Raw genomic sequence first — 13897 nt, forward strand, 5'->3', positions numbered from 1 at the left:
CTCTCGTCGAGTGTGATCCTCTCCTCGAAGCCGCCTGTCGTTTGGATCCAGCGCGCGTCCAGGAACTCCTGCAACGGGCGCATCCGGAGCCTGCACATGGGAATGAGGTAGATGCAAGAAGACATCATTCCGAGGAGGGACTTGATGGACCTCACCTTGGCCGCGTCGGAAACCAACATCCGCTGTACCTTGCCCAGGATGGACCTGGTCCTTTCCTCCGACGGGGAGGCCAGAAGGGACACTGTCGAGCTTCGCTCCCAAAAACAGTGCGTTTTGCGCGGGTACCAGGTGGGACTTGGCATAGTTCACGGAGAATCCCAGGTCCGTGAGAAGTTGGACGGTCCTTGCCGTGTGCTCCACGGCGAGCTCCCTCGTCTTGGCTCGGATGAGCCAGTCGTCCAGGTAGGGGTAGACGTGGATACCCTCGCGGCGTAGCTGCGCCGCCACCGGTGCAAGGCACTTGGTAAATACCCTGGGTGCCGACCGTAGTCCGAAGGGGAGGGCTTTGAACTGGTAGTGACGCCATTGGACCACAAACCTGAGGAATTTTCGGTGCCCCTTTAGGATGGGAATATGGAAGTAGGCATCCTCCAAATCCAACGACGACAGGAAGTCTCCTTCCTCCAGCTGACCCAGGACGTGCTGTAGGGTGACCATCCGGAACTTCTGCGCCTTGATGAACTTGTTCAGACGTCGCAGGTCTAGGATGGGGCGCCATCCTCCCATCTTCTTCTTCACGAGGAAGTATCTCGAGTAAACTCCGGAGCCCCGAAGCCTCTTTGGGACGAGTTCGATGGCGCCCTTCCTGAGCAACGCCTTTACCTCCAGGAGAAGCTGAGGGACGTGAAGCTCTTTCCTGGCCACGGGGGGGGGGGGACGCGCGGGCACCTTCTTTGAAACTCGAGCGCGTGGCCCCGGGCTAAGGCGTCCAGCACCCAACCGTCGGTGGAGATGGACTCCCACACGCTGACGAAGCTCGCCTGCCGGCCTCCCACCGGGGTGCTTCGGTGGGGGCCCGACCCCACGGCCGGTTCAATCCTGTTTCGACGAGGCGTTGCCGCCTTGACCTCCTTGGCGACGACGGCGGGGTCCGCCAGACTTGCCTTGTCCTCTGTAGGCCTCCTGAGACGACGAGCGGGCCGCTTGACGGTCGGTAGAGAAACCGCCGCCGGAACCTTTGGAGGCGCCCTTGCCTCCGCTGCTCCGAAAGGGCGTCCATCGTGGCTGTAGAACCCCAAGGGCCCGGGCCGTCTCAGTGTCCGCTTTAATGGCCTGAAGGGAATCGTCCACTGTTTTCCCAAACAGGTTGTTCCCATCGAACGGCATGTCCAGGACTCTGGTCTGTACGTCTTGACGGAAGTCCGTAGCCTTGAGCCATCCACGCCGCCTAAGGCACACGCCGTTGCCCAACTGGCGAAAGCAGTGTCAGCGATGTCCGTCGCAATAGTGATGGCGTGGTCCAACGCTACCTCACCTTCCTGTAGGATCTCCAGGGCATCCGCCCTCTTGTCGTCCGGTAGGAAGTCCAGCAGGGGAGCCAGTTTGTACCATAGCTCCCTGTCGTAGCGGGCCACGATAGCCAAGGCGTTGGCCGCTTTAATCGTCATCGCTGCAGACGAGATGACCCTGCGTCCCATAGTGTCCAATTTCTTTCCCTCGCCGTCCGGTGGGGAAGTCGATGTGGAGGCCGCACCCCCCCGCCCCCCGCTTTCTTCCTGGCCGCCGCGGAGACGACAGAGTCCGGGGTAGGCTGCGCCCGGAGGCACAGGGGGGCCGCGTCCGGGACCCGGTACTTCTTCTCGTACCGGTCTCTTCTAGCTGGCGTCGTGGAAGGGTTCTTGAGGAGGGCGAGGCCCTCATCCCAAATGTCGTCCAGTAGAGGCACCGCGAGGACCGTCTTCCTCTTGGCCTTGCGCCGTTGATAAAGGAATCCTTCCTTTTTCTTCTCCTCAGGGCAGAGTTGGAAAAGCTCGGATGCCCTGGCGATCATGGAGTGGAACGATCCAATCTCGTCGGGCGGAGAAGCCCTGGTGGGAGGTGACGACGGGAGATCCTCTTCGTATACCTCGTCGTCTGTACCCGTCACTGCCGTGTCAGTCCCCGTATCATCCCCTCGGGTGGACGGGGAGGAGGGCTGGACGGGTCGCGACGGCTGAAAAGGAGGTGAGGGTGAATCCTTTTCTTGGGCGGGGGAACACCAGAAGGTCCCGGTTCAGGATCCCCCGACGGGAGAGGTTCCTCCATCGGCAACGGTAGTCTCGTCCTTATCTCTGAGCATAAGGACTGTATAGCCAACAAAATGGCCGCCGAGTTGTATTGCGGCGCTGGCAGAGGGGAATCCGACAGGCGATCAGGGGCCCCGTCGGCACCCTCGACGCTGTCGTCGTCACCTGCGTCGGGATCCATCCCGACGGGCCGGTCTTCATCCACGCCAAGGCTGTGGCTTAAGACCTCGATCAGCTGTTCCTCTGAAGCCGAATCTACGACGACGCCCTGCCCCCCCCCCCTTTTTCTTCCCCGCCGGGGATTTCACGGGGGTCCTATCGATGGGCACAAAAGAGGACTCCCTCCGAGGTGGCAGGGAGACTCTGAGCCCAGAGGTCGCCACCACTGGTGTAGCCTCCACAGGCTGAGCCAGGGCCGCCGCGACAGTATCGATAGAGGGCTGGGCCGGATGGATTAAGGCCTTCACCACCTTAGGTGCGCTCACCGCCTTATCCTTGAGGGGGGTGGGGGGACACTGCCTCGCTCCCCCTCCGATGGGGCCTTCGAGCTCGACCGGGGCCTCTCCAGGAGCTTCGCCGGGTGCTCACCCTTCCTCTTACCCGACCCAGAGCGTTGGCTCGTGGCTGAAGGTGCCGGGGAGGGTGCGCCCTGCCTGGCGCCCGTAGAGCCCGACCGTTCGGCGCTCACGGTGCCAGCGGACTTGCGGTGCTTGGCCTTGTGTTGGACCCCCGTCGCCGGGGCGTCCTCAAACGTCTTAGAAGACCGCTCGGATTTCTTCCTCTTCTTCTCGCCTGACGGGCTCTTCCCTTCCAGCCAGTTGGCGAGGCGTTGGTGGCGGTCCTTCATGGTCCGCTCCGACATATTGCCGCAAAACGCACAGTCTCCACGTGCGTCTTGTCCTCATGTAAGCAGTAGAGACAAAAGGAGTGTTCGTCCTCCTTAAAGACGTTCTGCAGCTGGCATCCAGGGCAGACCCTGAACAGCTTTCCGGGTGTCGAGCTTCCCTTCTCCTGGGCCATGTCCGGGCCTGAGAAGCTTCTGGAGTCCTCCAACTTAGCTCGACGAAATCTTCACCCTTGAGGGGCGCAGACGAATCCGACACGGGTCCCCGTTGATCGGATGGAGAGTTGGTGGAGCTTGAGGCTCTTTTGACCGGAAAAAACGAAGTTTTGAGAAAAAAAACGTGAAAAAATAGCACTAACGCTCGAGAGCAATAGCACGAGGATCCCAACACATGAACGTGCGGTAAAAATCTGAAGATGGCTGCCAGAGGCGGTGCTTAGGTAGAGGGCAGTCATTGGCTGTGGTCAGTATGACGCAGAGACCAGTGATTGGTTATTACTACGAAAGACAGATCAGAAACGAAACTGATACTGGTTTTTTCTTTACCGAGGATTCCCAGCCTGACGACGGGGAATATTCATGAGCATGTGAATCCATGCCAGACCCCATGCTGGAGAATGTAACAATATATATCCTCACCCTACTACACAATGCATATCTCCCATAGGGATAAGTTAAGTCATATAACATTGCCCACATAAAGTATATCGCCCTTAAGAGGGTAGATAACCAAATCTCCACAGGGAAGATCTTACCTTACTGAAACAAATGGAGCAGGACAGCTCTTCCCATCTGCACCTCGTCTGCATGCTGCCTGGCAAGGCAGTAGTGGCGGGTAAACTTGTGGGGCACTGACCATGCCGCCGCTTGGCATATGTCCGTCAGCGGAATCCCAGCCCATAACGCCGTTGAGGACATCAACCTTGTAGAATGAGCTCTAGGATGTCCTTGCAGTGGCCTTCCGGCCTTAGAGTGACAAAAAGCAATCGTCGACGAGACCCATCTAGCCAGTCCCTGTTTAGAGATTGTTTTTCCTCTCGTCGACGGACCATATGCGGCGAACAGTTGCCGAGTAGCCCTGATGTCTTGTGTACGATGTAGGTAGAATTTCAGGGCCCTCTTAACGTCCAGGGTATGAAGAGTTTTTTCTGCTGCCGATGGAGTGGCGAAGAAAGTAGGCCGAACCACGGATGAGTGTTTGTGGTATACCGTCGGAACGAACATAGGGTTAGTTGCCAGGACTACCTTGTCCTTAAAGAACCTTAGGTAGGGCGGGTCCACAACCAGCGCTTGTAGTTCCGAGATACGTCTGGCTGATGTGATAGCTATCAGGAATGCCAACTTCCACGAAATGAATTTTATGTCGGACGTGGCCATAGGCTCGAAAGGCGGTTTCATCAAGCCTGCCAACACTGTGTTGAGGCTCTACGTCGGGGGAAACGTTTCACCAGGGGAAAGGCTCGAAATAAACCCTGCATGAAGTGTTTTACCAGTCTGTCACTGAATAGAGGAGACTGCCTCTTCCTTGTGAACCTCGAGATGGCTGCCAGGTGTACCTTTATCGACGAGGGGGACAACCTCTTTTCTGCCAAGAGGAGCAGGTAAGGTAGAACTTGTTCCGGCGTCACCAACAATGGTTTTAGGCCCCGTTGTCCTCTACACCATTCACAGAATCTCTGCCACTTATAGGAGTAAGATTTGTTAGTAGAAGGGGCTCTAGCCGCCTGTAGAATTTTTTGGCAATCCTCTGAAATGTCTAAGGCGCCGAACTCCAAGGAGCCAGGACGTAAGGTTGAGACTGTCTGCGTCGTGATGCCACACCGTGCCTCTGTCCCGGGATAGAAGGTACGGGACTTTCGGAAACACTATGGGATGTTCCAGCGATATTTGGAGGTCTGAGAACCACGGTTGCCTCGGGCAGTATGGTGTCACTAGAATCACCGGGCAATTGTATCTGCGTATCCACTGTATTGTTTTCCGTATGAGGGGAAACGGGGGGGAAGCAAAGAGGAACATGTCCGTCCATGGGAAGGAGAACGCCTCCCCCACCGATCCCTCTTGGGGCCATCTGCTTGCAAATTGCTCGCATTTCTTGTTGTCTTTGGTCGCGAAGGCGTCCAGAGGGGGGTGACCCCATTTCTCGAACACTTTCCTCAAGTGACCCGTGTTCGCTTCCCACTCGTGTATCTGGGCCATGCTTCTGCTGAGGGAGTCGGCTTGGCCGTTCCTCACTCCTGGAAGGTGATGAGCCATGAGGGAAATTTCGTGTTTCGATGCCCAATGCCATGTTTTCGGGGCTTCTATGGAAAGAGACCTCGATCGTGTCCCTCCTTGTTTCCTCAGATAAAACATGGCTGTTGTATTGTCGGTCAGTATTCGCACTCGCGAACTCTTGATGGGTGGTAGGAACGCCTTCAAAGTCCATCGTACCGCTCTGAGTTCCAGTACGTTTATGTGTAGGAGTGACTCCGTTGGAGACCAGCGACCTTGCGTTTGGAGAGCACCCATGTGCGCTCCCCATCCGGTTAGGGACGCATCCGTAACTATGGTGCTCTGAAACTCCGGCTCCTGTAGGGGCACACCGTTGCTCAGATTGTGGGAACTCTGCCACCACTGAAGGGTCCGACGTAGCTTGTTGTCGACGGTTATCCTGTCGGACACAGGCTCAGAGATCGTGGTCGATCGGTCCGCGAGGAATTCTTGGACTGGCCTCATGAATAGTCGACAGTTGCTCACCAGATGGATGCAGGATGCCATGGCCCCCAGGACCGAAACATACTTTCTCACTGAGATCCTGGTGTTCCCCCATAGCCGGGCCGCTTGTTGAATGAGTCTTGAGGTCCTGTCGAGGGAAGGTTTCATCAGCCCTGAGTCTCGAACTGTGCCCCCAAGAATACCAGCGTTCTCGATGGCCGCAGAGAGGATTTCTCGAAGTTTATGGCGAATCCTAGTCGTTGTAGAAGCTGCCTGGTGGCTTGCAGACTTGTGTTGGTCGACGCTGGGGAGGATCCCCTTACAAGCCAGTCGTCGAGGTATGGGTATACATGGTGGCTTTGCTTCCTTAGCCAGGCAGCCACTGGAGCCAGGCATTTTGTGAACGTTCTGGGGAGGTCTTGAGCCCAAAAGGAAGAACCGTGAATTGGTAGTGAGTTCGCCCTATTACAAAACGTAGGAATTTCCTGTGTTTCCGGCACATTGGAATATGGAAATACGCGTCCTGTAAATCCAGGGACGCCAGGAAATCTCCCTTTTGAACTGCGCGGATCACTTCCTGCAGAGTGAGCATTTTGAATTTTAGGCTCTTTAAGGACTTGATGAGATCGCGAAAGTCTAGAATGGGACGCCATTTGCCATTCGGCTTTTTTACGACGAAGTATCTTGAGTAGACTCCTTGACCTCTCTGTGATGTTGGAACTAATTCTATCACGCCCTTCGCTAACATGAGTGTAACCTCTTGTTGCAGTACCTTCATATGGGACTGAGCGGTGAACGCAGGTGGAATTTGCGGAGGGTTGTGTTTGAATTGCAGAGAGTGTCCGTTTCTTATGGTGTCTAACACCCATTGGTCCGTCGTTATCCTTTCCCATTCGTCGACAAGCCCCTCTAAAGGGACGAAAAGACTTGTAACTTCTGCCACTCTGGAGGGCACCCAATGAACGTGCCGTGTCCGAATCTTCTTTCATCCCTTTTAGGGCCTCGTCCACCTTCTCGCCGTAAAGAAGGTCTCCCTCAAAGGGCATATCTAAGACCTTGTATTGCACCTCTGGCCTGAAGTAGGTACACTTAAGCCATGACTGTCGACGCAATACCACCCCATTGTTGACTTGCTTGAAGCCTGACTCAGCGAGATCCACCGCGATGTTTATTGCGTGATTTGAGGCTTCCTCACCCTCTCGGACCAGTAGCATCGCCACCTTCCTCTGTTCTTCTGGAAGATCAAGCAGCGGAGCTAATCTGTGCCACATCTCCCTATCGTATCTGGCCACAATTGCCAGAGAGTTTGCGGCCTTTACTGTGGTCGCTCCCACGGAGAGCACTTTCTTGCCAAAGGCATCTTGGCGTCTCGCCTCGTTCTCAGGAGTCGTCGTGCACTTGTGCTGTGCCTTTGCCTTCCTCGCTGCTACCGCCGACACCACCGAGTCCGGTGTTGGTTGGGAGGATAAACACTTGGGGGTAGACTCTGGAGCCTTAAACTTTTTTTCTAGCCGTCCTTTCACTGCTGGTTCTGAGAATGGGAGTCTCATTGTCTGCAACCCCTCTTTCCATACATGGTCCAGTATTGGTATCGAGAACACCGACCTTCTCTTGCCCATGTGGTCGAACAAAAAACAATCCTTTTTCTGTTCTTCTTGGGACAGACCAAATTCTTTGCATGCCTTCTCCATCATAGAATGGAATGACGCAATGTCGTCCGGAGGGGACGGGTGAGCTGGGCTTCTGGGGTTTTCCAACTCCGCCTCCGACTCCCAGGTAGGATCCCTGGAGGGGGATAATGAGATATCCGACATGGCCCCCACTGTCGGACTCCGAATCTGGCAGCTCACCTTCCTCCTGTGCCAGTGTTGAGATTGGCGTGCATGGGTGCGTCGGTTGACGGGACGGGCCCGGCTCTTCGACGAGTGACTGTGGCAGGCTTGCCTGGGGTAGTCGCTGGTCCAACAACTGCAACAAGGACTGAAGCGTGGACAGAATATCCAACGACAAAACCGATTGAGGATTGAGGAGAGGGGCAGATACTGGTTTAACGGAGGCTATCGTCGACGACTTGTCAGCCGCTCGTAGCCCTAGGTCAGCTGGGCCAGCAACTCTCTCGTTCTCGTCCTCCGAGGACAGCAACATAGCTTGTTCTTGTAGCAAAGGCTCCGGGGGGGTCGGGTCAAAGACTCCAGGCCTCCTGTAGGATCCCCGTCGACGAGGCCCTCGTCGACGGGACGGTGGATGCCCCCTGTGCAAGTGGTAGGGAGGCGGTCGATTACTGGACCGCCGTCGACGAAGACTTCGCAGGTGGTTTTGGCGGTCCCGCCTTCTCCACACTGCCCGCTTTTACTCGACTCGTGGTCGATCTGTGATGATCGCCAGAGGAGGATTTCCTTTCCTTCTCATGCTTTTTTGAGGATGATTTCTTTGCCGAGGAGTCTCTAGTGGAGTGACTTCCAGACGACTCTTTTTCCGACGGTCTAGATTTCTTCGCCGGCGGTTCCGACGAGGCCGCTCGGCGCGATGTTTTCGCCGACTGTGTGGAGCCCACCTCCTGAAGTCTCTGGCCACGAGGAGCCTGCCCCAACTGTGCTCCCGGTGCCTGTGCACTCGCGGTGCTTTGCCTTCTGTTGAGCCCCCATCACAGGAGCGCCCTCAAAGGTCTTAGAAGACCGCTTGGATTTCTTTTTTTGGCTGGGTGACCGGGGCTCACCTGACTGGAGCCACTTGTTAAGCCGCTCGCGATGGTGCGGGGAACTATGTCCTTGCAGAACGCACAGGTCTCCTCCATGGTATGCAGGCAGAGGCACAGAGAGTGCCCATCCAGGAAAATGTTCCGTAGGCCGCATCCAGGGCATACCCTGAACAGAGGCGTTCAGTCTCCATCTTCAGCCATGTCCAGAGACCAGTGATTGGTTGTTAGGAGAAAGACAGTTCAGAAGTGAAACTGCTTTTTTTCCCTTTACTGAGGATTACCAGCCTGATGGGGAATATTCATGAGCATGTGAATCCATGCCAGACCCCATGCTGGAGAAAGTGGGTAGTACAATTTCCCCATTGAGGTGGAGTGAGACGACCTTTGTTAGGGAAGGATGGGTGCAGAGGAATGTGGTGTATTTCTGTAGCCACTAGGGCCTGAATCTCGCCAATTCTGAATGCCAATCCGAGGCCCACTACAGCGCTGTTTTGATTGTGACTAGTTTGAGGTCTACAGTCGCCATGGGCTCGAAAGGTTTATGCGCAATGGCGCCGAGGACTAAGTTGAAATCCCAGAGTGGATGCAGACGCCCAACAGGTAGTAAGAGCCTTGTTAGCCCAACCAGATGTTTTTTCACCACCAGGATGGATGGCGAGAACAAGCTACTGTCCGGGTTCCTGTAGGTCGCTGATGGCTGCTGGCTAGGTCCTGCATGCGTCTACCTGGATGCCCGACCTGGCCAGATGTGCTGAAAAAGAGAACACTTTGACTAGAGTGCATGTCAGGGGATCCACTCCCGACCCGGCACAGAATCTGGTCCATTTTCTTTTGTATTGCCTGCAGGTAGCATGGCTTCTAGCTACTTGTACGATTTCTTGATAGTCTTGGGACAGATTGAGGAGCTATAGAGTTATCTGCTAAGGGACCAGGCTTTTAGAGCTAGGCTCTTCAGGGAGGGGTGAACAACCGCCCCCCCGCACACCACCAACCACCCCCCCGCACACCACCAACTGCCCCCCGGCACACCACCAACCGCCCCCCCGCACACCACCAACCGCCCCCCCCCCCCGCACACCACCAACCGCCCCCCCCTCCCCGCACACCACCAACCGCCCCCCCCCCCCGCACACCACCAACCGCCCCCCCCCCCCCGCACACCACCAACCGCCCCCCCCGCACACCAGCCTGCCAATCACCTTTGGGTGCATTCCTGTAACCAAGGGGATTCAGCACGGAGTTTCAGGCACCTCGCTCGCATTCAGCCCCTGCCAGACATACTGGAGCCAGAGGCGGGCTTCACTTGTGAACCCCACCAAAGACAAAACTAACAAAGGGGCCAAACCTGGTTTGGCGTGCAGAGTAAATCTCAAGACGGACCTTTCCAGCAAGAAATGGCGAAAAAGACGACCGGGCCATTTTGACAAAATGGGCACCCCTCGGTGCTTTACCAAGGCATTATTCAATACATAGGAAGGTAGGAAAAAAGGTTAATTGTCAACAGCTAAACAGCTCGTCAGTAACTACATCAGTTTAGGAAAAATGTCAATTTTAATATTCTCATAAAAATCAGGAGCCATAGTACATATAAAATTCATAATCAGACACTCTAAAATGGTACACATGTAACAAAAATTCTAAAAAATAGAGATGACCAATTTATCAATCTATATTCAAACCTTTGTTAATCCTTATACATTCAGGGTTTTAATCCTTAATGGGTCACTCAATGTTTTAATCACCCAATCTTATATTCAAATTGGGACACCCTTTAGGGGGATATTAAATATTACTAGTCAAATCAGTATTATTTCTAAATTGGGAACTCAACATGTTTCAATCCTCTTTAGGATTGTAGGGATTTTCTTCAGGAGTAGTCAAGGAAATAGTATTTAGAGTAGAAACAGTAGGTCTGTGATCTTGTTTTGAAGATATATTCGTTGGAAGAGCTGTAACTGGACTTTAGTGTAGGTGATCTCTTGCCTGTCAGTTGAAAAATCCACAAGTGTTCGACGTATTTTCTTGGGGAAGAAGTATTCTTCCTTTTTATTCTTCTGTAGGATCAGAGGCGCTATCCTTAGTGGGCTGCGAACCGATTAATGTCCTCATTTACATCTGTTAAATGCCCCTTTATTAAGCGGCGTTTATGCGTCGCATGCGATGATATCGGGAACAGACTTAGTTCCGCTGTGTTTATCGAGTTGTATCCTCTATGCAAACATGCTTCTGTATGGGTACTCTTCTAGTCTTGTATTCCTAGTGGGATGATCCAGTCTAGTTCATGCTCCCGCGATTGTGTACTCCTTCCGCATCTATGAAAACACTGTCCTCTGGCGTTTTATCGGTGCTCTCCAGATTTTTATGAGAGAATATTAAAATTGACATTTCTCCTAAACTGATGTAGTTACTGACGAGCTGTTTAGCTGTTGACAATTAACCTTTTTTCGTACCTTCCTATGTATTGAATAAGTTTGTTTTTCCCAAAATCAAGGTAGGATTCCGCCCCTAGCAGACATTTGGGATCTCTCCATTGTTTTTCACGTGCTTTACCAAGGCTGCAATTTCAGCCCGCGGTAAAAACACAATGGTAGTAAAAAGTAAACCACTGCCACTGGCCATTAGTTGTAAAAAGGGTAATAAAATGTTACATGAGAAACTAGACACAGGGGATACGAAGTAACCCCTCCAGCACCCTATGGTAAAATAGTGTGTGCTGGGTCTAGAAAGTTACAAATGTGAGTAAAGTCAATTTCACTTCACTGCTCTTGGAAACAGTAGTGAATCCAAGAGAAGGTATTTAAACATTTGGGAAATCTAAGCGACTTCCCTGGGCCACTGCACTGGAGGTGCTGTGACACACAATGTAAAGATTATGCCTATGGAGTTTGTCAGACTCCAAAGTTACAAGAAACAGAGTCCAAATCACAGAAAAATAAATGAGTGGGGAAAACAGTCTCACTCTCTGCAGGTTAACAATTAAACAGTTCTAGAGTCCAGCAAACGTGCAGGGGGGGGGTGGGGGGGGGTCTCTAAAGTAGAGAGGAATAAGCACATTTATGAGAATTCTCCATAACATGGGGGTGGCGCAAGAAGGTTGGGGTGGAACAATTATGTTAACTTGCACACAGCCCACCCTCAATCAATACAAAGTTTCTAGATTCCATTGGGGACAGGCTTCTGTACTTGGTCAGGTCAAGGAATGCCCAGGGGTTGCTGGTGAAGGTCACTTTGGACAGGTTTAGTTTGTAAATCATGGTGCTTCGGCATCCGTTACAAACACCTTTCAGCTGAGCACAACAAAGAAAAGTCAAAATGTCATAGCCGTCACCAGCTTGTCTTAGGCACATTGTAAAAGTAACCAAAAAGCCATTACATAGCAAGTGAAGGATACAAGGTATCCTAACTGCAAGGAGATTTATACAATCGTAACATAAGAATTAAAATATAAGAATTCATAAAGACCCCCTTGCTCATTTCCGAGTCTCTCAGGGACATGCCAGTTTCTCCATGGAATGAGCAATACTGGCAAGGGAAGTAAAGCTGAAGACTTTACCGACCTACAAAAATCAGACCATGGCTCTAAGCCAAGAAAAACATGGGGGTCCCGTAGAAATATATGGAGGGAAAAGGTGCAACAAGCTAATCTTTCCTAACAATTATTGGAAAACCGGACAATTCTTTACACAAAAAAAAGCAAAAGACTCACCTGAGGATCATCATCTTCAAGATCACTGAAGTCAGTCTGAGTTTTGAGTAGCAGCTGCATGACATCCGAGGCATCCTGCATGAACTGTGAAGAGATGAACAGGACACATACCAATACATTCTCTTTAATAACGTTTAATTTTGTGGCAATTTGACATGGTGAAATTTGCTTGAAGAATATAGGATCATAATTGCAAACATGAGCAACAACCTAAAAATCTGAAATGGTTAAACGTCCTGAAACTGTGGTTCTCGCCAAGTTTCTCAAGAAACCAAAAATCTGTTAAGATTGATTTCTAAAATCTGTCCACCTGGCCAGATTTTAGAAGGCCAGCCTATTTCTGGTGAACAGGGAGCTCTGACAGTATCCAAAACTCAATCAAGGTAGTGTGGAGAGCAGTCAAGGATTCATCTCAGAAGAGATGGAGCGTGGTCAGGGGTCCTCAATGTTATGATCGGATTGGTTATTTATAATGCGTTTAATACCCAGCGGTTTCTTTTCGCGGACCCAAGGATCGAACTGTGGTGCTCCGTGTCTTGTTTCCAAGGCGGGCATGTTTCCCCTAAGCTATCCTCCTGAGTCCACACGGAATGGCACACAATTAAGCTTAGACAGTCAAATTATTTAGGCCTTTAGAACACTGAAAAATGCAAAAAAATCAGGCAACACTAATACAAACATACAATCACCAGTTATTAGGAAAAGTTTATCTTTTGGCAACTTTCCCTCAAAAGCTTCAATGGACCCCCAATCTTTTTGCTTTGTTTTTGAACCCGTTCTCGCTTTGAAGGGGAAGTAAAGCTTTGAGCAAAAGGCAGGTGATGGGAAGCCGATTTGTTATGTGGAAACTGTTCAGTGCCTCAGACTATCACTAGGAAACTGTTTCCCTTTTAACTTTTGTAAATTTATAACATTGCACCTATCTCACAATGCAGTACAATAAGATATTTTTGCCCTGTTAGCACAAATGTAGTTATCGCTGGTGTGAGGGACTGTTAGGACTAATTTTCTATACTCTGGCCTGGTGGAGAGATGTATAGAAAGGGGGTGCCACAAACTCCCTGTGCTCAATCCCCTTGGTTACAGGAATGCACCCCCAAAGGTGATTGGCCGGCTGGCCTTGGAGGACAGCCACCCTGCTGTGTGATTTAAAGCTAGGCTGGAATGAATGCGAGAATTCTGCATGAAAGACTAGGCTTTTTGGCCTGGAAGACAGTCAACCACTGGACGAAGGAACCCGAAGAAGAACTTGGAAGAGACGCCTGCTGCAACTCCTCGACCGTTTGTTTGCCCGGTGAAGCCCTGCTGCTGTGCTGAAGCTCTGAATTCGCTTCGACTAGAGAAGCCCTGCAAGGACGAATTCTCCCCTTGAGTTGGTGGGACCAATCCACTCCAAAGTGAACTTGTTTGGACATTCTCTCTGAGCTGGCTGTACTTCACTGCTGCTGGAACCGAAGTGCCAGGGAGAGGAACACCAAATGGAGTGCATCACTTTTAAGTCCGACCCGAGCTTGTGGAAGATCTTCCAGACTCCCAGGAAGCAGGACTGAAAGCTTGAGCCACCTAAAAGAAAAAGTGCTGAACCCCAGACGCGAGGACAGTCCAGAGTGGTATCCGAGAGACCGGGGTGGTTCTATTTGCTGAGACTCGAGGAGCTGAAACCACGAAGTGTCCCTGAATTGAAGTTTGCCCTTTGCTGCTGTCGACCATCCCATTGCAGTGCAGGAGTC

The 13897-nt window shown here is 52.1% G+C and overlaps 1 protein-coding gene across 1 annotated transcript in view; it reads right to left on the reverse strand.

The window, feature by feature from the left end:
- IPO5 (importin 5) overlaps positions 1 to 13897 on the reverse strand; it is a 1138249-nt gene that overhangs the window by 451923 nt on the left and 672429 nt on the right. The window contains exon 15 of the mRNA XM_069640466.1: positions 12168 to 12251. Coding sequence (XP_069496567.1) covers positions 12168 to 12251 — 84 coding nt within the window. The remainder of the gene's footprint in view (positions 1 to 12167; positions 12252 to 13897) is intronic.

The sequence above is a fragment of the Ambystoma mexicanum genome, chromosome 7q (genome assembly GCF_040938575.1).
Source record: "Ambystoma mexicanum isolate Mex_15411 chromosome 7q, UKY_AmexF1_1, whole genome shotgun sequence".
NCBI lineage: Eukaryota > Metazoa > Chordata > Amphibia > Caudata > Ambystomatidae > Ambystoma > Ambystoma mexicanum.